The 24,821-nt window shown below is 43.2% G+C and overlaps 1 protein-coding gene across 1 annotated transcript; it reads right to left on the reverse strand.

Moving 5' to 3' along the window:
• Positions 1-578: 578 nt before the first annotated feature.
• On the reverse strand, positions 579-13,627 carry LOC102463538 (C-type lectin domain family 4 member D-like). Its single transcript, XM_006116660.5, has 6 exons — positions 13,471-13,627; positions 10,555-10,659; positions 8,980-9,084; positions 2,623-2,774; positions 1,940-2,073; positions 579-1,279 (listed from the first exon to the last, which is right to left on the reverse strand). Exons 1-6 carry the CDS (start codon positions 13,535-13,537, stop codon positions 1,120-1,122), a joined length of 723 nt encoding a protein of 240 aa, XP_006116722.1. The 5' UTR covers positions 13,538-13,627; the 3' UTR covers positions 579-1,119.
• Between the last annotated feature and the right edge of the window lie 11,194 nt (positions 13,628-24,821).

Raw genomic sequence — 24,821 nt, forward strand, 5'->3', positions numbered from 1 at the left:
AAATGAGGCAGGGATTTAAATATCCCGTGCCTAATTTGCATAAAAATGGCCACCACGTTTTGCCAACTCAGCACTTTGTCAGCAAAAAGTGGCAGTCTAGAGGGGGATCTGTCGAGAAAGAAAGCCTTTTTCAACAGATCCCTTATGCCTCCTGCAAGGAGGTTTACAGGATCTGTCGGATCACAGGGGTTTAATTTCATTAATAGACAAGCCTTTGTCCCTGTTCAGAGACAAAGCACCATCTTTGGTATAAGGTGGAACTGACTTACAGCAGAGACAAGAGGAAATCCATCAGACCTAGTTATTTTTGCAGTTTGAACCAGGCCTTGTTCCTGTAGACATAGGAAAATGAAGCAGCGATTTAAATAATCACCGCTTCATTTAAATTAAAATGGCTGCCACGCTGTGCCGATCAGCTGTTTGTCGGCACAGCACGGGAGTTTGGACAGTCCGCGGTCAACATCAAAAGCCTTTGTCGACTGCCCCAGGAAACCTCATCCCACGAGGCATAACGGGGTTGTCGACAAAGGCTTTTGATGTCGACTGTGGAGCATTCAGACTCCTGCGCTGTGCCAAAAAACAGCTGATTAGCACAGCATGGCACCTATTTTAATTTAAATGAGGCGGCGATTATTTAAATCACCCCTTCATTTTCTTATGTCTACAAACCTAATCTACATGGCTCCATCGACGGAGGCATGTAATCTAGACGTACCCTGTAAGTTGTTACCTTGACCAGCACTGGGAAGGTTAATATGAATAGGAAATCTCTCCACAACATTTTGCATGGCAAACCCGCAGGTCTTGCCTTTTCCAGCCTGTCTCTTTCACCAACTACCTGGGAGCTTCAATGACATCACAGGGCAGAGCTGACTGCATTTTGCTTGTTCCACTTAAGATATTTTCAGCAGTTTTCAAGTTTCTTCAAAATAGATGTAGTGTGTGAGTTTGTGCCTCAACATTATCCTCTACCACCTACTCCAATGACATAATAGCCCAGGGCTTTTCCAACCTCTCCTCTTCCTCCCCCTCTCTCACCGTCAGATCTCTCTGTGAGATGACCCCAAGTGAGAGATGAGCAGACTTTTCTGCCTCCTGTCCAGGATTGGGTTTCTGCTCTCAAAATCTAAGTGCTGCCGTTTCACAAATTCGATGAAATGTATTGAAACAAGGGACATTATTCCAGTTTCTGTTTCCATTTGTGTTTTGTTCTCCTGACACATGCATGACAGCACAATTCTCATTGTCGTGTTTACTGGGTTCTCCAGGTCTCCAGAACCTGTAGGAGAGAGAAGCTCATGTGTTAGAGATGCATCATTATATAAATGTTGCAGGGGAAAGAGCTGTACAGGTTAGACCCCTTGGTCCAGAGCCCTTGGGACCTGATTAATCCCAGATGAGGGATATTGCTGAACCATTGAGCTCATATCTGGTCCCCTTGTTACCACCCCCACTCCCCAGCCTTGGCCTGGCCACCAGACTCCCAGCTGGCTCCCCCAACCCTTGTGCATATCAGCTGCTCTGCCCCCTGCCACATTCCTGCTAAGCCAGGCAGGCAAGCTCTAGCCTAGCTCCCTGTGTGCTGGGCTCCCACCCCGCCAAGCAGTCCAGCCACCAGCCCTCCACTGGGACTCTCTGGTCCAGCCATCCAGAAAATGGATGTTGCTGGACCAGAGAGTTCCATTTTACAGAGCTGGTAGCTGGTGAGAAGAGGAGAAGGAGAATTGCAACACTTGAATCAGCCACTGCACTCCTCTTCTTCTGGTACACGTCTGAAATACATACAGAGCCTCCATGTTCCTGGAGTAAATCTTCTACTAAACTAGAAATAAATAGCTCCGGTCAAGGCTGTCTCTCTCTCTTTCTCTTTCACCATTGTATACTAATCCTGGAACTTAAACAGAGGATGGTAGCAGGTCTCCAAGCCAGAAATACTCACACTGCAGTATCATTATATGGTGTCTGATCCACCCAGGACCACTGCCCTTTCTTATTCCGATCAATCAGACCAATACAGTAATTTCTTCCTTTTAGGTCTGTAACTGTTCCATTTATCTGAGTGAGGATGAAATCCTGGAAAAAGATAAAATAAAATCTCCACTAGGTGTAGTCACTAGACAGACCCTAGGAGGCAGGAACCCCTGTAGAGCAGGGGTGAGGATAGGATGAATGAGGAAACCCAGGACTAAATGAACACAAAGCCTAAACATCCTCTCCACACCTGCACCCTGAGGCTACATCTACACTGCCAGGGTTCTTTTCCCCCTGCAGAAAATATGCAAATTGCACTCTCATTTGCTTTTCTTCTGCCGATCCTTTTTGTGGAAGAAGTTTTGCTGCTAAAAAGCCCCATATAGATGGGGCCATTTGTCAGAAAAATCCCCTTTTGCTCAAGATCCCTTATTCCTCAAAAATTAGGTTTACAGGATCTTGCACAAAAGATTTTTTTCCCAACAAATGGCCCCATCTACATGGTGCTTTTTATTGCAAAAACCTCTTCCACAAAAAGGATCGGCAGAAGATATGCAAATGATAGTGCAATTTGCATATCTTCTGCCAAAAAAACCCAGCAATGTAGACAGAGCCTGAGAGCCCAGTGGATCATGACTCCCTGCAAGTCACCTGCTCAGCTCCTGTGGTGATCACCACAAGGTGAGAGCCCATCCCTGTGCAGTTCCTCTCACTGTCATCCCAGGTCATGGTGTCATTAGAGAAGTAGTAACAGCTGGCCTGAAAGGTCTCCCAGCCGCTGGGGCAGCATGTCCAGACTTGCCCTGTGAGGGAAAAGAAGAATGAACCACAGAAAAGAAAAATGGAAAGGTCTTGTGAAGTGATACCCATTTCAGTTCCCAGGGCCAAGATAGGATGCTTCCTTCCACTTTATTCCAGGCATGTCTTGAGTTATGGGGACGACAGAGGCCTTTGTGATGTGGAAGTGATTCACAACCAGAAGACTGAATTAATTTGTTCTCCTACTTCATCTTCTTTATCCCTAATTCTTCCCCCAAAGTCCTCCTTGTCAGTTCTTTTCCTCTTTGTCACTTGCATCCTTGGGGTCCAGGAAGGTGGTTAATACACACTGGCTGTGTCTAGACTGCCAAGTTTTTCTGCAAAATCATCTGCTTTTGCGGAAAAGCTTGCCATCTGTCTACACTGGCTGCTTGAATTTCCGCAAAAGCACTGACGATCTCATGTAAGAAATCAGCGATTCTTGCGGAAATACTATGCTGCTCTCGTTCGGGCAAAAGTCCCTTTTCCGAAAAACTTTTGCTCAAAAGGGCCAGTGTAGAGAGCAGAGATTTGTTTTCTGCAAAAAAGCCCCGATTGCAAAAATGGCGATTGGGGCTTTTTTGCGGAAAAGCGCATCTAGATTGGCCACTGACACTTTTCCGCAAAAAGTGCTTTTCCGGAAAAGCGTCCTGTCAATCTAGACACACTTTTCCGAAAATGCTTTTAACAGAAAACTTTTCCATTAAAAGCATTTCCGGAAAATCATGCCAGTGTAGACGTAGCCACTAAGTAGTTCTGGGCTGGACTGTTGGGCCTTTCTGCTTCTGTACTTACCCTGGCAGCCTCTTCCTTAGCATGTCCTCCTTCACTTTCTAACCCCTGTCCATTTCCTTTCTCAATGGTCTTCTACCTGACCTCATCCACTCTAATGGCTTCATGTGTTTTCTCTTCTGTGATGACTCTCACCCTTACCAGCCATTCATGTGTACCTCTTCCCAGAGGTACCTTGATATCCTGAGCGCTGTTTGTCCTTTCCCCTCTCTCCGTCCCTACTGCCTAGTCCTCAGGCCGTAACTTGACCATGTCTCTCTTATCTTGTCTACTGCTCCTACCCGCCTCCAGTCTCAGGTTCTGCATGGCACCCTTTAAACCCATCCAGTTTGCTGGCCAATCCCTCCCCACTTGAATTTCTTCACTGGCTTTTGTCCTCTGCCTGTGTCAGATTCAAACCCCTCATTTCATCTTCAAGACTCTCCACAACTTTGCCACTCTCCATTTCATCTAGAGCTGCTTCTGCCTCCTGCATGTAGGCACTTCAGCTCATCTCAGTATTCTCCTGCTCTTCCCCATAAGCAAGTCTGTACCTTTTCTCACTATGTCCTTCATATCTGGACCCCATATACTACTCCCTCAAACCACTCCTCAAAACTCATTCCTTTCACTCAGTCTTCTACCACTGCCCTCTCACCTGATAGTCTCTAATTGGTAATATGATGGGGAGCAGTAACAAAGTCATATTTAAAGTTGCCTTGGAGAATTGTGTTAAATGGGGGGAAAGAATGGGAATATCTGCAAAATGTTTTACTCCCAGAAAAATCTTGCAACTCCCCTTGGCTGGAAACAGTGAAGCGCAGCCAATAGGAGCTGTGAGGCTCAGTGACCACAGACACTTAGATAAATAAAATGTTGTAGGTCCGCCAGTGGCTTACCTGGGCAGGCCCATGACCAGCTTTGAAAACCACTGATCTAGATTATTATCCTGTGTTCTCACATGCTATGTCTATACTGCGGGGGGAGGGAGCAGTTGGAAAAAGATATGTCAATTGTAAACCGCAATTTGCGTTCCTTTTTCCACTTGTTTTTTCTGAAGAGGCTTTTCCGACATTGGCCCATCTACATAGGGCCAAATGTGGGGAAAACCTCCTCTTTTGGGAAGATCCCTTATTCCTCATAAAATGAAGAATGCAGGAATGCAGAAAGAATGTGTCTGCTTTTTCGGAAACTGTTCCCTGGATGTGGCAGAGTTTTTCCGGGATACCTCTGGTATCCCGGAAAAACTCTGCAGTCTAAACATAGCCGCAGTGGCCAATGTCATGTACCCCAGAGGGAAATGAACAGAATAGGTAATCATCACGCGATCCATTCCCTGTTGCCCATTCTCAGCTTCTGATAAGCAGAGGTTAGGGACACCATTCTTACCCATTCTGGCTAATACCCTTTGATGAACCTATCCTCCCTGAATTTATCTAGCTCTTTTTTTTTCTTTTTTTGAAACCTGTTAAAGTCCTTGCCTTCACAACATCCTCTGGCAAGGAGTTCCACAGGTAGACTGTGCATTCTGTGAAGAAATACTTCCTTTTGTTTATTTTAAATCTGTTACCTATTAATTTCATTTGGTAGCCCCTAGTTCTTGCATTATGGGAAGGAGTAAATAACTCTTTTTTAGTCATTTTTTCCACACCAATCATGATTTCATAGGCCTCTATCATATCCACCCATAGTTATCTCTTTTATAAGCTGCAACATCCCAGTCTTATTAATCTCTCCTCATATGGCAGACATTCCATAACCCTAATAATTTTTGTTGTCCTTTTCTGAAATTTTTACAATGTCAAGATAACATATTTTTAGATCAGGCAATCACATTTGCATTAGTAGTATTCAAGATATGGGTGTACCATAGAGGCAATAAGTTATTCTTTTAGGGTACGTCTACACTAGCTCCCTAGATCGATCTAGGGAGGCTAATGAGGGCGACCGAAATTGCAAATGAAGCCCGGGATTTAAATATCCCGTGCTTGATTTGCATGTTCCTGGCCGGTCGCCATTTTAGAAATTGGCTAGCCTGAAGTAACTGCGGCAGTGAAACGGGATTCTGATTTAAAGCCCTAACTCAAATTAGCTGGTAAACCTCATTGCAGGAGGAATACCAGCTAATTCGAGTTAGGACTTTAAATCGGAATCCCGTTTCACTGCCACGAGTAGACGGGGGCAGTTACTTGAGGCTAGTCAATTTTTAAAATGGTGACTTGCCGGGAACATGCAAATCAAATGTGGGATATTTAAATCCCGGGCTTGATTTGCAATTTCGGTCGCCCTCATTAGCCTCCCTAGATGTATCTAGGGTGCTAGGGAAGACGTACCCTCATTCTCTATCTCTTTTTAAATGATTCCTAACATTCTGTTTCAAAGAACTATTCACAGTGACTCCAAGATCTCTCTCTGGAGTGATAATGCTTAATTTAGTCCCCATCATTTTATATGCTTTTTTATATTTTTATATGTATAGTTGGGATTATGTTTTCCACTATGCATTACTTTGCATTTATCATCATTAAAATTCATCTACCACTTTGTTGCTCGGTCACCTAGTTTTGTGAGATCCTTTTGAAGCTTTTCACAGTCTGCTTTTGTTTTGACTTTCTTGAACAGTTGAGTATCATCTGCAAATTTTGACACCTCACTGTTTATCCTTTTCCCCGGATTATTTATGAATATGTTGAATAGGATTGGCCCCACTTTGGACATCTGGGAGACACCACTAGTTCCCTCTCTCCATTCTCCATACAGCCTGAATTCTCACAGACTTTCAATATGTTGAAAGTTTTCCTTTTATTCTAAGAAATCCAAAAAGAGGCTCACATTTCAAATGAATTAGTTATACTTTTATCATATGACTCCATAGAAATAGTGTCTCTAAATATTTTATCATGCAGATCTTCGAATAGACTCATATTTCCTCAGATTCCCACAACTGAAGTCCCACAAATGACTTATGTATAATTCATCTTGCACTCTCATTAAATGTATTTTTTTTATTACTAGAATCAGCATATGCGAGCAATTTACCAGGAAAAAAACCCTTTACTTAGTGATAATTAAGGCTGCATCCAAAGCATGGAAACAAGAAGCTACAGGAAAAGTCTCACTCATCTCAGCAACATGAAAGCACAATAATTTCTCAAATGCATGGACTGTGTCAGTCAGTTAATAGACATATGAGGTTTTGTGTTAGTCTAGAGTGTGAGTTTGATGGAATTGTTGGAGACGGCAGCCATAGCAGTTAGGGTAAAAATACTGACTTCAGGGGGATCAGGATTGCATCTGTTCTGCCTTATAGAGTTAATGTGGGTTTTTACCCAGATTTTAGACCAACCCAGATCCCACCCATAGGCATCCACAAAGAAAAATCTCTGATCTGGGTTTGAAGGAACTTTACCTCTGACCTAGTGTATCTGGCTGGGGGTTGAGGGTGTTTTTACACAGCAATTCCATTATTTTGAAATAATTTTGAAATAATGGACAGCTTATTCCAACTTCTGTAAACTTAATTCTACAAAGAATAACGCCTATTTTGAAATATCTATTTCAAATAAGGAATATGTAGACTCTCCAATTCTGCTATTTCGAAATAGCCCCTTACCAGGGCCATTCTAAGTTCATAGAATTATAGAATCATAGAACCATAGAGCTGGAAGAGAACTCAGAAGGCCATCAAGTCCAGCCCCTTGCCCAAGGCAGGACCAATACTAACTAAATCAACCCAGCCAGCGCTTTGTCAAGCCGAGACTTAAACACCTCTAGGGATGGAGACTCCACTACTTCCCTAGGTAACCCATTCCAGTGCTTCACCACCCTCCTAGGGAAATAGTCTTTCCTAATATCCAACCTGGATCTCTCACACCGCAGCTTGAGACCATTGCTCCTTGTTCTGCCATCTGTCACTACTGAGAACAGCCTCTCTCCATCCTCTTTGGAACCTCCCTTCAAGAAGTTGAAGGCTGCTATCAAATCCCCCCTCACTCTTCTCTTCTGCAAACTAAATAGACCCAACTCCTTCAGCCTCTCCTCGTAGGTTGTATGCTCCAGCCCCCTAATCATTTTGGTTGCCCTCCGCTGGTCACTCTCCAATGCATCCACATCCTTCCTGTAAGTTATTCCTCCTGGGGCTCTAAATGGAGGTAGCATGTCTATATTGCGGAAGCCTGCCTCAGACTATTCTGGAATAGCTTATTCTGAAATAACAGTGCAGTGTAGACGTAGCCTGAGTCCAAGTTCCACTTTCACTAGTGCTAGGACCTCTCCTCTTTTCAGTGAGGACACAGGTAAAATGCTCTGAAAGTCCTCCAATACCTTCCTACAGCTGCCCCCCAAAGGAGAAACAAATTCTCCTGACATTGATCGAGTTGACTGGAGAAGTACCCTAAAGCATCTCAGCACACAGAGCCATGTGATATGGACACAGACATACATGGATGCGTGGGGATACAGTGATGATACAGTAACTCAGGTCTAGCTGTACACAGGCAAGCTCACACCCAGGCTACGCTAACCATGATCTGTGCATTTAGGTGCTGAGTTACCTGCAATAAAGCTTCTTACTGTTTTAAGGTGCACTCATGCTAAAAGTATAATTCATTAAAAGTATAATCTCTCTTTGGATTTTTTAGGGGAAAATAATATTTTAACATATGTCTCCATGTAAGGGTGTCTGATTTAGGCTAAACAGAAGTTTATACAAGAAAGAGAAGTATGTTAAAAATTAGTGTCTCAAAAACTGATATGTGCCATCCCACTGAAAATGCTGTCATTTTGGCATTTGTTTTCATCCCAAATCAGAATGGAAAATCAACATATTCAAAGCTTTTGTGGAATGAAAAGTTTTGAAAAATTGTTGTTTTGAAATGTCAGAATATTGTGCTCCAGATTTTTTGACTGAAATGAAATGTTCTAACAATCCCAAATCAAAGCTTTTCATTTCAATTTTCCTGATGGAAAAGGCCACCAAAATCTTTTCTCATGGAAAATTCGTATTTAGATGAAATTTCATTTTCTGATTGGAAAATATTTAGTTTGATTTTTTTTTCAGTCAGCATAACTATTCTCTTTTAGTCAAAGAAATCCCCAACGGGAAGCTTAAAGCATTGTGTGCGCCTAAGGTGTTTCATAAATAGAAGATGTACATTTCTTGGTAGTTCTCCAGACAATGGATAGCCTACGCAGTGGTGTAGTAGTAACAAAAGAAGTGGGTACATTAACTTAAACTAAACCAGATATTCCCCAAATGAGAAGTGAGTGAGCTCCATTTACCTGGATTTATCCTCAATTGCAGTACTATGCCTGTGCAATTATCCTATTCTTTCCTGAAAACCCCTTACATTATTTACAGTTAATTTAGGTCTGACTATTAATCAGGTCACAATCCCAGCAAGCCGACTCTGGGGTCTGTTCTCTTTCAGCGTTACTGACCTTTTCCTTCAGTTTCTTCTTCAACACAGTTCCTCTTTTTTACATACTTCCTCACCAACTTGTACTCTTCACAACTTTGACTTGTCCCGAGGCCAACGTGAGTAACTGTAAAAGATGAGTGAGAGAGAGAGAGAGAGAGAGGAGTGGTTAGAATATTTCTCTCCTTCTTGCCATCTCTTCTGTACATCGTGACTTCCTCCGGTGTTAACCAGAGACAGCTTCTCCATTGCTTCCTTTAATGTCACAAATGCCATCAGAAACCTCCCCAAGGAATAGGATAGGACAGCTCTCGGGTTCTGTTATCCTGGATGCACAAGTGCATGCAGCTTAGGACTGGGCTGCAGACAAATTCTATGTCTAGACTGCAGAGTTTTTCCGGGATTTCAGAGATATCCTGGAAAAGCTCTGCCACATGCAGGGAATGCGTCTGCTTTTTTGGAACAGTTTCTGAAAAAACAGGCACATTCTTTCAGCATCCCTGTATTCCTCTCGGTGAGAAGAATAAGGGATGTTCTGAAAGAGGAGGTTTTTCTGAAAATTGGACCCATTCAGATGGGCCAAATTTTGGAAAAGCCTCTTAAAAAAAAAAGCAGAAAAAGATATGCAAATTTCGAACCTCAATTTGCGTATCTTTTTCCGATAAAACTTTGCAGTCTAGACATAGCCTAATTCACTCATGTATTAATAGAAATCAAAGAAATATAAAAAAATATTGCAGTGTAATCAGGCCAATTCACTTTGGCTACGTCTAGACTGGCCACATAAGATGGAATAGTCATGCAAAGCAGGCAAGTCAGAATAGGGAAATCCGCGGGGGATTTAAATATCCCCCGCGGGATTTAAATAAACATGTCCGCCGCTTTTTTTCCGGCTTGGGGAAAAGCCGGAAAAGAGCATCCAAACTGGCGCAATCCTCCGGAATAAAGCCCTTTTCCGGAGGATCTCTTATTCCTACTTGCAAGACTGATGTAGTGATCCAGGAGTTCACATTTATTACTGGCTTGGTAAAATTGAAATATAGATTATACCACTAGTTTGGAGTGCCTGCTTTGTTTTCTGAAGGCCTGACCTGGAACTGGCCCTTACCAATGTGTACCACACCAGACAGTATGACATAGGGAAAACTGTGAACTTACAGCTTGTCCAACCCACCCCCTATCCCTCCCTCGCCAGCCCCATGCAGGACTATTCCTTTCAGTATTAGCTCCAGATTTGTCCAGATCCGGGGGATTGGGTTCCCTCTTCTCTTCTTTCAGAAGACTCTTCCACAGCCTTAAGCTTTGTCTACACTTGCAGCATTTAACACAACAGTGCTCTCCTAGTGCTTTAGGAAAACCACCTGCATGAGGTAGCTCCTAATACTTGGGGCCTGTCTAGAGTTCCAAAGGACCACTGGAACGTGATTCTTCATACCCCTGAGCCAGAAAGTGTCAGCTCAGTAACTTGTCAGTGTAGACAAGTCCTAACTGGCCTCCTCACTGTTAGGAATGTTTCCTGGTCCCCAGCCTCCACTGATCATCTTTTCTGTCTAGTTGTTCCCCATCCTCTTTGAATAATCAGTCCATTTGAACTTACCAACCAGGGCAATGAGAAGAGAGACAGCCAGCAACAGCAACAGTGCAGCAATCAACCATGGGAGCCACCGGTTGGGCTTTTGGGGAGTGCTCTTCACTGGGTGTGCTAAGGGTGAAGAAATCCCATCCCAGAACAGTTAGATCTACTCATATCAGCTCCTGACTCTTAGGGTTTTGCAACTGCCTGAAGATTTTACTAAAGTGTGGACAAGCCTAGACAATCATAAATAACTACTGCTGTTGTTGCCCTCTATTGACCCTTATTGAGAAGTTTAACATGCTGTTAGAGATGAGAATACTTTGGAACACTGGGTCCCACTTCTGACATCTGCAGATCAGATTTAGAGCCAAACGCTCTATCTCCAGCCCATCTAATGAGCAAATATGCAGACCTCAAGTGTCAGAGCATGAGAATTAAAGAAAGTGTGAGGTAATGGGCTCACATCTCATCAGAGCAAGCCTGGTGCTGCTAAAGGTCATGTTAGAACATAAGAACAGTCATACTCGGTCAGACTAAAGGTCTATCCAGTGCAGTATCCTGTCTGCCAACAGTGGCCAATGCCAGCTGCCCCCGAGGGAGTGAACCAAATAGGTAATGATCCTGCCATCCATCTCCACTCTCTGACAAACAGAGGCTAGGGACATCATTCCTTATCAATCCCTGCTAATGGTCTTAACCTCCATAAATCTATCAAGTTCTCTTTTAAACCCTGTTATAGTCCTAGCCTTTACAACCTTCTCAGGCAAGGAGTTCCACAGGTTGACTGTGCACTGTGTGAAGAAGAACTTCTTTTTATTTGTTTTAAACCTGCTGCCCATTAATTTCATTTGGTGGCCCCTAGTTCTTATATTATGGGAACAAGTAAATAACTTTTTCTTATTTACTTTCTCCACACCACTCATGATTTTATAGACCACTATCATATTCCTCCTTAGTCTCCTCTTTTCCAAGCTGAAAAGTCCTAGTCTTTTTAGTCTCTCCTCATATGGGACTCGTTCCAAACTCCTAATCATTTTAGTTGCCCTTCTCTGAAACTTTTCTAATGTGAGTATATCTTTTTTGAGATGAGGAGACCACATCTGTATGCAGTATTCAAGATGTGGGTGTACCATGGATTTATATAAGGGCAATAAGATATTTTCCATCTTATTCTCTATGGCTGTGTCTAGACTGCATCCCTTTTCCGTAAAAGGGATGCAAAATTAGACATATCGCAATTGCAAATGAAGCAGGGATTTAAATCCCCCCCGCTTCATTAGCATAAAAATGGCTGCTGCTTTTTTCCGGCTTGGAGCTTTGCCAGAAAAAAGCGCCAGTCTAGACGTGAATCTTTCAGAAAATAAAGCCTTTTCCGAAAGATCCCTTAAAATGAGGGATAAGGGATCTTTTGGAAAAGGCTTTATTTTCCGAAAGATCCGCGTCTAGACTGGCGCTTTTTTCTGGCAAAGCTCCGAACCAGAAAAAAGCGGCAGCCATTTTTATGCTAATGAAGCAGGGGGGATTTAAATCCCCACTTCATTTGCAATTGCGATATGTCTAATTTGCATCCCTTTTACGGAAAAGAGATGCAGTCTAGACACAGCCTATGGGTATGTCTACACTGCCACCCTAGTTCGAACTAGGGTGGCTAATGTAGTCATTCAAACTTGCAAATGAAGCCCAAGATTTAAATATCCCGAGCTTTATTTGCATGTTCTCGGGCGCCGCCATTTTTAAATGTCCCATAGTTCGAACTACCTGCCTGCGGCTACACACGGCATGGGCTAGGTAGTTCGAATTAAAGCTCCTAATTTGTACTACCATTACTCCTCATTGCAGGAGGAGTAAAGGTAGTTTGAATTAGGAGTTTTAATTCGAACTATCTAGTCCGTGCCGCGTGTAGCTGCGGGCAGGTAATTCGAACTACGGGGCATTTAAAAATGGCAGCGCTTGGGAACATGCAGATAGAGCCCGGGATATTTAAATCCCGGGCTTCATTTGCAAGTTCGAATGACTACATTAGCCACCCTAGTTCGAACTAGGGTGGCAGTGTAGACATACCCTATCTCTTTTTAAATGATTCCTAACATCCTGTTTGCTTTTTTGACTGCTGCTGCACACTGTGTGGACATCTTCAGAGAACTATCCAAGATGATGCCAAGATCTCTTTCCTGTTTAGTTGTAGCTAAATTAGCCCCCATCATATTGTATGTATAGTTGGGGTTATTTTTTCCAATGTGCATTACTTTACATTTATCCACATTAAATTTCATTTGCCATTTTGTTCCTCAATCACTTAGTTTGATGAGATCTTTTTGAAGTTCTTCCCAGTCGGCTTTGGTCTTAACTATCTTGAGCAGTTTAGTATTGTCTGCAAACTTTGCCACCTCACTATTTACCTCTTTCTCCAGATCATTTATGAATAGGTTGAACAGGATTGGTCCTAGGACTGACCCTTGGGGAACACTACTAGTTACTTCTCTCCATTCTGAAAAATTACAATTTAGGCCCCACAGTCATGAGAAGGGCAAGCGAGGAGGTGGGAGAGTGGATCTCACACTAAAAAGGAAGGATGGGAGGACATTCCCTGAGGGGCTGGCTGCTCCTGGTGGCAATAAGCAGGAACACTTTAGGAATATGAAAGTGTGGGTGAAAAGGGAGGGCACATTAGGCAAGGCAGTTGTGCTAGTTACAGGTTCAGGAGAGGGGTAAAGGGAGTAGAGTTCTGCTGCTGAGGGAAGGTTCCTGGATGGCTATAATTATTATTAGAACCACAAAGACACAATTTCCACCTGAAGGCTGAAAGGCTCTGGAGCACAGTCCCTGATCCTGCTGAGCTAGTCAGTGCCTCTGACTTGGGACTGCATGGGAACCAGTGTCACATAGCCCATCCCCCAAATTCCTTGAGCCCATTCCCTTAAATAGCTTGTTATTTACCTGTGGCCTCTGCAGGTGGTGGTGCATTCTTAAACTTCACGTCGGCATAGATGATCTCTGATGCCATTCCGACCGTGTGGACTGAGTTCTTTATATATTTTAAAACCTGTCCTTTTAATTCCTTAGAGCCAACGGGTGATACTTTCCAGTCACAAGTTCTTCCTCAGGAAACTGTGCCACCCCCCTCACAGCATTGAGGGGAAAGAGAGGCTGGGAATGGAAAACCTCTGAGCCAGGGAAACACACTGGACAGCTTACTGGCTTCTGCCACTAGAAACCCAGCCTGAGGTTTCCAAAAACAAAACAGGGAAGCTAGTGGCTAAAAAGGAAGTTGCATCTGTGATGCTCCCCCACCCCTACCTTATAAGAATTGGCTTGTGAATATGAATATGCATGACTCAAAGATGCTCTATGCAATAACAGATTCTGTAACATATCCATTTTACAGTTAGTCTGCTGAATCTGTATAGCTATTTTTGTGCATCTATCGTTCTTGTATGTGAAAGAAATATAGAGGGTGGATCTGTTTATAGTTCTTAATGTGTTAATGAGGGCCATTATTGGCACCCCAAAAATGTAGTGATCATATTTACAATCTGTAAATGGTCTTGTTTGTCCTGTAAACTCAAACCATGGTTGGTCCTAGGAAGACATCTGATCATCCCACCTAGTCCTGGAATCTGTTCTGAACTTGGTATTTTTCTATGGGAATGGGGATGCCAAATAAAGAGTTCCTACTCTGGGGCAAAGTTTATTTAAGCAACAGGAAGTGATCAGTCTTTGGTCTTCAGCTGGCTTTTGAAACTGGTTGGCACACGCACACAGGAAACAAAGAAGAAACTGTAGAGCCAAATCAGTGTAAAAAATCAGGTCTGATTTGAAGTTATTTTACCTGCGATAAGAACAGCTGTTTAGGGTAAGAGTTAGCATGTAACAAGTTTCTAAGTGGATTAGAATTAAGTAAGCGTTTTTGTTCATTTTATTTGGATAACTTACTTTGATCTTACTGTTTTCACTTGCAACCACATAAACCATTCTTGTTAGATTTAATACAAACTCTTTTGTTTATTATTAAGTCCTGTGAAAATAATTGTTACTGGGGGAACAACCATTGTGCATAGCTCTCTTTCACTGATGAAGAGGGCTGTCCATATGAGCTTTCCCTGTGTAAAATATTACAAAGAGCAAGATAGATTTATTTGGAGTTTTGATCCTTTTGAGGGATTTGTTTCCTGGATGCTAAGCCCTTATAGCAGAGCCCTCTTGGAATTGAACTGGTTCAGCATCTGTGTTGCTCTGCAGGGGGCTGTAACCCAACTCTGGACCTTGTCTGTGGAAGACCAGAGGACCTGGCCCAGCAGAAAAAGGTGATGGGGAGCCCCAGAGAGCAGAAAGGCATGTGTCACTGGCATGATCAGCACACCAGGAGGACAGCCCAAAAGGACTTCCATGATTGCACCCCATGACAGCATCCTCACCTGTAATAAAAATAATGAGCTGTCTTGTGGGACCTTTGAGGCTAGCAAATTTATTAGGCCACGAGCTTTTGTCAGTAAAACCTACTTCATCAGATGTACCATATGTCATAATCTTGAGTGCAGCCATGGACAAGCAGTCAGCTCTGGCTGAGACACTATGGTTAAGACCTTCCACTAAGACAAAGGGCAAGAACCCATTATACCCTAAGGCTATGTCTACACTGGCATGATTTTCCAGAAATGCTTTTAATGGAAAAGTTTTCCGTTAAAAGCATTTTCGGAAAAGTGTGTCTAGATTGGCAGGACGCTTTTCCGCAAAAGCACTTTTTGCGGAAAAGCATCCGTGACCAATCTAGATGCGCTTATCCACAAAAAAGCCCCGATCGCCATTTTCGCAATCGGGGCTTTTTTGCGGAAAACAAATCTCTGTTGACTACACTGGCCCTTTTGTGCAAAAGTTTTTCGGCAAAAGACTTTTGCCCGAATGGGAGCAGCATAGTATTTCTGCAAAAGCACTGACAATCTTACATGAGATCGTCAGTGCTTTTGCAGAAATTCAAGCGGCTAGTGTAGACAGCTGGCAAGTTTTTCTGCAAAAGCAGATGATTTTGCGGAAAATCTTGCCAGTCTAGACACAGCCTAAGGGTACGTCTACACAGCAGCATTATTTTGGAATAACTGACATTATTCTGCAATAACATAGTGCATGTCTACACTATCAGCCTTTATTTTGAAATAATGTTGAGCTGGAGGACTTTTTACTCTGATTCCTAGTAACCCTCATTTCTCAAGGAGTAAGTGAAGTTGAAGGAAGAGTGTTTTTCCTTTGACATCCAGCTGTTTAGACAGCACCAAAAGCCGAATTAATCTATTTCAACTTAAGCTACGCAGTTGACGTCGCTGAAGTTGCATAGCTTACTTTGACTTTTGCTCTGCTGTGTAGATGTACCCTTATTCTGGGCTAAGGGTAAGATTTTGTTGTTGTTGTTTGTTATGCTTAGCCCTCTTAGGCTATATCTACACTGCACTCTAAACACAAAATGAGATAAGCAATTTGCACTATGCAAATTGTGTACTTATTTTGAGTTTATTTTGAAATAAAGTGCTATTTTGAGCCAGCCCCTAACCCTCATGGAACGAGGGTTGCTAGGATGCCGAAATAATGCATCTGCTATATTTCAGAATAGTGGCCACATTTGTGACGGTCTGGGCCGGGTCTGGGCACTGCTGAGGGCATCCGCTCAGGGCGAATTGCTCAAACTAGGGGCTCCTTACAGCCCCCAGACTAGAGACTGTTGGGATTTTGTGGTTCCCAGAGAGTCAGGTGCTAGGCAGAATCAAGGGTCTTCGATACTTCAATTCAATTCAATTCAATTCAATTCAATTCAATTCAACAAGACTTTATTCAATGTGCACAAAGGGAGAGCCCCTGGTATTAAAATCAGCCAGAGCCCCTCGAGCAAGAAGCCCCTCCCCTTTCTGTTTTATAGCACATGGCAGTTACATAACAGGTTACATAAGTTATATAACACAAACCTCTAAACCAATCAGATTCAACCTTTCCAATATGGCTTTGTTTGTCATATGCTTGTACTTCTCCACTCTACATGTTGAGTTCACCCCCCTCCCCCTTGGCCTTTTCTAGACTGTTTCTAGGGTGGTGAGCCACAGCATACTTCTTTATGCATAACTACTTTCCAAACCACATTTTGTTTAAAATGAACACATGCATACTCTTCAAGACCTTCCCAAATAAGTCACAAACCAGTCCCACAGAGCACTTCAGTTGCCTGCCTGGCCAGCTTGAAGCCTCATGAGCAAAACCCCTCTGACACCCAAGCTCTCTCTGTGCCCCAAATAGCCCCGGGCCTGCCCACAGGTGAGGGGTTTTAAAACCCAATCTCACCTACCCCGAACAAGTTCTGTCCGGTTCCAAGAAACCAGACACAGATCCCAGGTCAATTTACCCTCTGGATCTTACCCACAAGACCACGCTGAGCCAATCCTTTAGAATCTAACATCTAAAGGTTTATTACTACCAGAAAGACACGCACGAGAGTAAGGTTGTTGAAGTATCATACATTATATGCATCAAATCTCCCAGTTCTCGATGCAGCAGAGATGTTATAAGTGCTGATTTAAAAGTCTTCGGTGTACATCCTATGTCAGGATGGGTCCACAGTTCATTCCAGCTCCTCAATCCCTGCACTCTTGCCTCTCGGATGAAGAGCTGAGCTGAGCACCAAGATGGAATCGGCCACATGGCATATTTATATCCCCTCCTGGCTTCTTCCAAGCTGGGGACAGTCACATGGCCAGAGGCCAGGTGTGTCTTTGGCCTCCAAAGGTCCATTGTTCCCTGGAGCTTTGCTCATTAGCATGGCAAACATTCCCAGCCCATTGCTCTGCCTCAGACAGAGAATCCTTCAGCATCAACACAGAGTACATATTTATAACTTCACACACAGACATTATGCAATTACATGACTAGCATATATAGAATCAGAAGAAAGTAAGCTTTCAGTTGACACCTCCCATGGCCCCCTTTGTACCAACTTTTGGGGCAAACACCCCCCTCCCATGGGTACAGCAGTGATCTGGCTGCTCCCCTCAAAATCCAGTAATGTGACAACATTCAAAAAACATGGGGTAGATATTTTGGGATACTTCTGGTATCCCGAAATAGCTCTGATGTATAGACATACCCTTACAAAATGACATATGCTAAGTTAGAGAAAGATTCTCTTAAATCAGAATAAGAGTGTTCCCAAAGGGAATTATACCATTGTAAAACACTTTAAATTCATATTGTATCTGATTCTGGTATAATTTACAACAGAGACAAGCCCTCACTTGAAAAATCTGTCCTTTCTCTGTGCTTCTCATATCCAAGTATTTGAGTCTCTAACGCAAGGGACCTGAGTCTTTTTTCCTTTCTCTTCTGGTAAGTATGTCTTTCAGCTAGCATGAGACAGTGGCCATAATTGTAATAGTCTGTGGTTTTACAGCAGCCCCTACTGCTCACACAGCACTTGTGAATATGTATCCTGAACAATAATTATGAGAGTTATAAGGCAATAATTATTCCATAATATCTATCTGATGTACTGCTTAACCCTTATCTACACTCCAGGTATCACCAAGCTAGAAGGGCCAGTCATAATAGCAACATCTCCCAGCACTGTTTCTGCAGGGCTGCATCTTTTTTATTTTAATTGTGTGCTTGTCTCCATAAGAAAACTGTGCTGAATTAAATAAATGGGGTTTAGACGCCAATTGAGTTAACTTGGGGCAGCCCCCTTGATGCAGACACTTTTATTTCTATAGAAAAGTGTCTCACTAGTTTAGCTTAGGGCAGTTTTTTACTGACTTACATGCCATTGACTGAAGGCTGGTGTCATAAAGAACAATAAAAGCCTCTGCACAAGGGGGTTGTACCAATTTAATGGCTCCTGCGCAAGAGGGGTTTTTTGCGCAAGAAGGAGCAGTGTAGATAGTTCCTTCTTGCGCAAAACCCCCTACCAGAAAAATGGTGGCTCACTAGGTATGCAAATGAGGCACAGTGATATTCATCCCCGTCCTCATTTGCATATCTTCTTGCACAACAATGTGCAGTATAGAGGTAGCCAGAGTTACTCTAGCACTTCATGTGGTCCTTGCTAAGGCTGGGGGACTCTATAGGCAGGGCAGCTTGGGAGAGACTATGGAATGGAGAGGCTACGTCTACACTATGAGTCTCTTCCACAAGAGGAAATGCAGATGGAGTGCTCATTTGCATATGACGCATTCTCATTTACATTTCCTCCTCATATCATTTTTTTTGAGGAAGAATAGCTCTTGCGCAAGAGGGGGGGTTTGCACAAAAAGGAGATGTCTACACAGTGCTTTTTTGCACAAAAACCTCTTGCACAAAAGGGATCCTAGGAGGAAATGCAAATGAGAGCATGGTGTATGCAAATGAGCACTCCATTTGCATTTCCTCTTGCGGAAGAGGCTTGTAGTGTAGACATAGCGAACTTCAGCCCTGAGGTGAGGGGGAAGAGGAAGAGGCTAGGTGGGAAAAGGGCCAGAGAATTGCAGCAGCAACTATGAAAGGAACCTACACATGGCTGCTATTTGTAGGGACCCTGAGTTGAGGGCCTGGGTTCCCCGACTGGCAGCGTGACCAAAGCTCGGAGAAGGGGATAAGTTTTGTGTGGCAGGTCAAGCATAAGGCTGGAATTGAAAGGGCTTTAGGTTGGTGCTGAAAGCCAAACTCATTTAACTATGTTTCCCTGGGGACTGAAGTGAATGAATGACTTGGCTAGAGCCTCAGGACTGCTAAAAGCAGAGGCCTCAGGGAAAAAGCTGGGGAGAACTGTTCCATACCAGGTCAGGGAGAATTTCCAGTTAGCCTAGAAGGTACAAAGCCCAAACCCAGGACTGTGGATACCAGCCAAAAGCCAGTGATAGGCCCCATTGGACTTCCATTGCCAGGAAAGGGATTCCTTTATATGTGTGTGACTGGGCCCACCTGATGAGGTGAACAGCCAACAAAGAGCCCTGGGAGTAGAAAGAGTAAGGGTGTGAACTTGCACACAATTGACAGGTGGAATTGATGAGAGTTGAATGCATCTTATCACAGTGGTAAAGAACATGGGACTCCACCATGCCCTTTTACAGCACAGTCCCAAGAGGAGGGAAGGAGAGGGAGGCCCATTGTTATTGACAGTAGTGTGTAGTATCACAATATGTAGCTTTTACCTAATTTCCTATTTTCTTTGCAGGGTAGCAGGCTGAGAGTGTGATCCAATTAGATCTCACCGGGGGGGGGGGGGGGGGGGGTAGATGAGGTTATTAGTAAGATAGGAGACTGTCAAGGAAGAACCAAGCTGCTGCAATGAATGCTGTGGGTGGATCCATAGCTCTTCCTGACTATGTCTAGACTGCAGAGTTAAATTGGAATAGGATACACAATTTGCAGTACGCAAATTGCATATCTTTTTTTGATGTTCTTTCGAAAGAAACTTTCCCGAAATTTGATGCATCTACACAGCACCAAATTTTGAAAAAAAACCTGCTCTTTTGACAAATCCTTTATGCCTCATAGAATGAGGTTTACAGGAATATAAAAGAGTGTGTCTGCTTTTTCAAAAAAAAAATTCGGAAAAGCAGACACGTTCCTTGGACATCTGCAGTCTAGATGTAGCCCCTGTGTTAGTACTGATGTCAGTGCTTCTGTGTGAGTCAGAAGGTGGATTGTACTGAAGAATGACTAATGACTACATGTAAGTGGGATCTACTAGAATCATAGAATACTAGAACTGGAAGGGACCTCGAGAGATTGAATCCAGTCCCCTGCCCTCACGGCAGGACCAAGCACCATGTAGATCATCTCTGATAGATGTCTATCCAACCTGCTCCTAAATATCTCCAGTGATGGAGATTTCACAACCTCCCTACGCCATTTATTCCAGTTTTTCCTAATGTCCAAGCAAAACCTCCTTTGCTGCAGTTTAAGCCCATTGCTTCTTGTCCTATCAGCAGAGGTCAAGGAGAACAATTTTTCTCTCTCCTCTTTGTAACACCCTTTTAGATACTTGAAAACCACTATCATGTCCCCTCCTGGTCTTCTCTTTTCTAAACTAAATAAGCCCAATTTTTTAGGCTCACATTCCCTAGACCTTTAATCATTTTTGTTGCTCTTCTCTGGACCCTCTCCAATTTCTCCATCTTTCCTGAAATGTAGTGCTCAGAACTGGACACAATACTCCAATTGAGGCCTACTTACACAGAGTAAAGCAGAAGAATGACTTCTCATGTCTTGCTTACAACACTCCTGTTAATGCATCGCAGAATCATGTTTGCTTTTTCTGCAACAGCATCACACTGCTGACTCATATTTAGCTTGTGGTCCACTATGACTTCTAAATCTCTTTCTGCCGTACTCCTTCCTAGACTTTTGCTTCCCATTCTGTATGTGTGAAATGGATTGTTCCCTCCTACGTGGAGTACTTTCTGTTTGCCCTTATTAAATCTCATCCTATTTACCTAAGAACATTTCTCCAGTTTGTCCAGATCATGTTGAATTATGACCCTATCCTCCAAAGCAGTTGCAACCCCTCCCACCTTGGTATCATCTGCAAACTTAAGAAGTGTACTTTCTATGCCAATATCTAAATTGTTGATGAAGATATTGAACAAACTGATCCCAAAACAGACCGCTGAGGAACCCCACTTGTTATGCCCTTCCAGCATGACTGTGTACCGTTAATAACTACTCTCTGAGAATGTTATCCAGCCAGGTATGCACTCACCTTATAGTAGCCCCATCTAGGTTGTATTTCCCTAGTTTATTGATAAGAAGGTAATGTGAAGTTATATCAAATGCTTTACTACAAGGCTACTCAACTTTGGAAGCCCCGGAGGCCACAATGATACTCACAGCACATGCTGAGGGCTGCAACTTAAGTGTGGTTACATATACATGCAAATATATATGTAAATATATACAAAAATAGCTTCTTTCACACTGATGGGCAAGAATGTAAAGCACTTCCCACAATGCCCCGGTGCTCCTGGCACTTCCTTCCTGGGGGACTAGAAATGCCGACATCCTGTACCCGTCTGTTCCAGCCAGCCTGTCCGCTTGCATCTTTCAATGCTCACCCCATCTGGGAGATGCATCGCCATTGTGGAGCTTGTTCCCAGTGGAGGCCATGTTTAGAGGATCCCACCCACGTGCCACATGTTGAGCCTCACATAAACCCAAACTGCACAGCGGGCCGCAAACAAATGGCCCACGGGCCGCATGTTGAATAGCCTTGTTTTACTAAAATCTAGTTATACCACATCCACCTCTTCTCCCTTAACCACAAGGCTCATTATCCTATCAAAGAAAGCTATCAGATTGGTTTGACATAATTTGTTCTTTACATATCCATGCTGGCTGTTCCCTTTCACCTTATTATCTTCCAAATGTTTGCAGATGAATTCCTTAATTATTTGCTCCATTATCTTCCTTAAGCTTACTGTTTTATAGTTTCCTGGGTTGTTCTTATTTCCCTTTTTATAGATGGGCACTATATTTGCCCTTTTCTAGTCTTCAGGAATCTCTCCCGACTTCCCAAAGATGATGGCTAATGGTTCAGATACCATTACCTCCTTTATCAGCTCCTTGAGTATTCTAGGAGTATTCTAGCATTTCATAAGGCCCTGGTGACTTGAAGACATCTAACTTCTCTAAGTAATTTTTAACTTGTTCTTTTCCCATTTTAACTTCTAAACCTACCCCATTTCCACTAGCATTCACTAGATTAATCATCCAGTCACCACCAATTTTCTTGGTGAAAACCAAAACAAAGAAGTCATTAAGTACCTCTGCCATTTCCATGTTTTGTTATTGTTTCTCCCTCTTCATTGAGCAATAGGTGTACCCTGTCCTTAGTCTTCCTCTTGCTTCTAATATATTTGTAGAATGTTTTCTTGTTACCCTTTATGTCTGTAGCTAGATTGAGCTTGTTTTGTACCTTCGCCTTTCTAATCTTGCCCTTACATGCTTGTGTTATTTGCTTCTATTCATCCTTTGTAATTTGACTTAGTTTCTACTTTTTATATTACTCCTTTTTGATATTTAGATCATGTAAGATCTCCTGGTTAAGCCAAGAAAAGGCTTATGACAGGGCACCACTAGGACTTGAACCTAGGATCTCCTGTTTACTGGGCAGGCACTTTAGCCAGCTAAGCCATGGTACCCTCCTCACATAACAAAAACCAGTGCTCCAAGTGAGGCTACAGGGAGCTCTGGTCCACTGGCCATTGGGAAGAGTACCATGCACAAGTCCCCTCCCTACTTAATCCACTTGCTTCCTTCCTGTCTCCTAGGAAGCACCAGGAATATAATTCCATGTGACAAACAGCCAATCTAGTCCCTTGAACTCCAATCTCTTTCCCTCCGTCTCCAGGCATTGGTATGACTTCCCCTGGGGGTTCACAACTAAGCCTAGGATGTAGTTTAAGCTCTCACAAAATTTTCCCATTGACATTAAAGAGGAGTTGGACTGGATTTTGTTCAGCTTTTCTGTCTAAATCCCAAACCTAATGACACCTGCTGCTTCCCAGTACAGCCTGAAGTGATTTGAAGCTGACCACCAACATGGGCAAGAGTAAGGCTCTCTTGTAGCCCGACTAGCTGAGGGAGCCCATCTTTGCCCTTATGCTGGGTGTGTGGCATACACAATGGCTACGTCTAGACTGGCATGATTTTCCGGAAATGCTTTTAACAGAAAAGTTTTCCGTTAAAAGCATTTTCGGAAAAGCGCGTCAAGATTGGCAGGACGCTTTTCCGCAAAAGCACTTTTTGCGGAAAAGCGTCCGTAGCCAATCTAGACGCGGTTTTGCGCAAAAAAGTCCCGATCATTTTAGCCATCGGGGCTTTTTGTGCAAAACAGTACTGTGCTGCGTACACTGGCCCTCTTGCGCAAATGATTTGTGCAAGAGGGCTTTTTCCCGAATGGGAGCAGCACAGTATTTCTGCAAGAACACTGACGATCTTACATGAGATCGTCAGTGTTCTTGCGGAAATTCAAGCGGCCAGTGTAGACAGCTGGCAAGTTTTTCCGCAAAAGCAGATGATTTTGTGGAAAAACTTGCCAGTCTAGACACAGCCAATGAGTGTTACTGAGAACATACAAAAGGTTATGACTTTTTGCACTTGGTACATGCATGACATGATTCCAATGCTCTTCTGTGCTAGCTAGCTAATCTATAAAGAAATGCAGTGAGGACTGGAGAGAAGCACACCATGTGTAAGGAATGGCGTGCACTTGTCAAGGTGTAAGGAACTCATGGACTGGACTAGCAGTCTGTGCTGCAGGTCAGGAATGAGGCACATCAGCAGAGCTGTGAGGGGGATTCCAGGACTGGAATAGTGGGGAGATGACTATGTAAGAGTTAGATGTAATGGCAAAGCAAGGATCAAGTACATGGGAACAGTGAGCGAGAGCAGTGCTTTCTGTATGAATGAGAAGATCTATTTCATGCAAGATTTCATCACAGCATACTGAAGTTCTCTGTGTTCATGAGAAATTAGGTCTTGGTGCTTGAGAATTAACTGTATACTTCCCATTCCATGTGCAGGGCCAGGTAGCAGGCAGAGCTTCAGAGTCTCAAAGCATGAATAAGATGACAGTGTAGAGAGGAGGGGGTTAGATTTATTAGGAACTGGGAAAACTTTTGGGATGAGGGGAGCCTATATAGGAAGGATGGGCTCCACCTAAACCAAAATGGAACCAGACTGCTGGCACTTAACATTAAAAAGGTCGTAGAGCAGTTTTTAAACTAAGGGCTGGGGGAAAACCGATGAGGTGTGAAGAAGCACATGGATCAGACACAGACATCTCTTAGGGGAGGTCTATTAATAGAGATGCTCTATGTTCGAGTCAGGAGGAGAGGAGGGAAATATGGGTCAGATAAGATGAGACAATAAAATGAAAAAGGGTCTTAACACATCAGGAAATGGTAGACAGAGAAACAGTGACAAATTATTGAAGTGCTTATACACTTTATGCTAGAAGTCTAAATAGCAAACTGTGAACTAGAGTGCCTAGTTTTAAAGGAGGATATTGATATAATAGGCATCACGAAAATTTGGTGGAATGAGGACAATCAATGGGACACAGTCATACCAGGTTACAAAATATATCGGAAGGACAGAACAGGTCATGCTGGTGGGGAAGTGGCCCTATACATGAAAGAAAATGTAGAATCAAATAAAGTTAAAATCTTAAATGTGCCAAAATGTTCCATAGAATCTCTATGGATAGTACAGGCAGTCCCCGACTTACGCGGATCCGACTTATGTCGGATCCGCACTTACGAACGGGGCTCTCTTGC

Source organism: Pelodiscus sinensis, chromosome 1 (assembly GCF_052426305.1).
Source record: "Pelodiscus sinensis isolate ZL-2025 chromosome 1, ASM5242630v1, whole genome shotgun sequence".
NCBI classification, from domain to species: domain Eukaryota; kingdom Metazoa; phylum Chordata; order Testudines; family Trionychidae; genus Pelodiscus; species Pelodiscus sinensis.

What these genes read in the sequence shown, in the direction of transcription:
- LOC102463538 (XM_006116660.5), bottom strand. Translation starts at nt 13,537, where the DNA reads ATGGCATCAGAGATCATCTATGCCGACGTGAAGTTTAAGAATGCACCA. An exon ending in TCTTCTCATTGCCCTGGTTG is followed by an intron (nt 9,085 to 10,554) that starts GTAAGTTCAAAT and finishes CATCTTTTACAG; the next exon opens with TTACTCACGTTGGCCTCGGG. An exon ending in TCACCACAGGAGCTGAGCAG is followed by an intron (nt 2,074 to 2,622) that starts GTGACTTGCAGG and finishes ATCTTTTTCCAG; the next exon opens with GATTTCATCCTCACTCAGAT.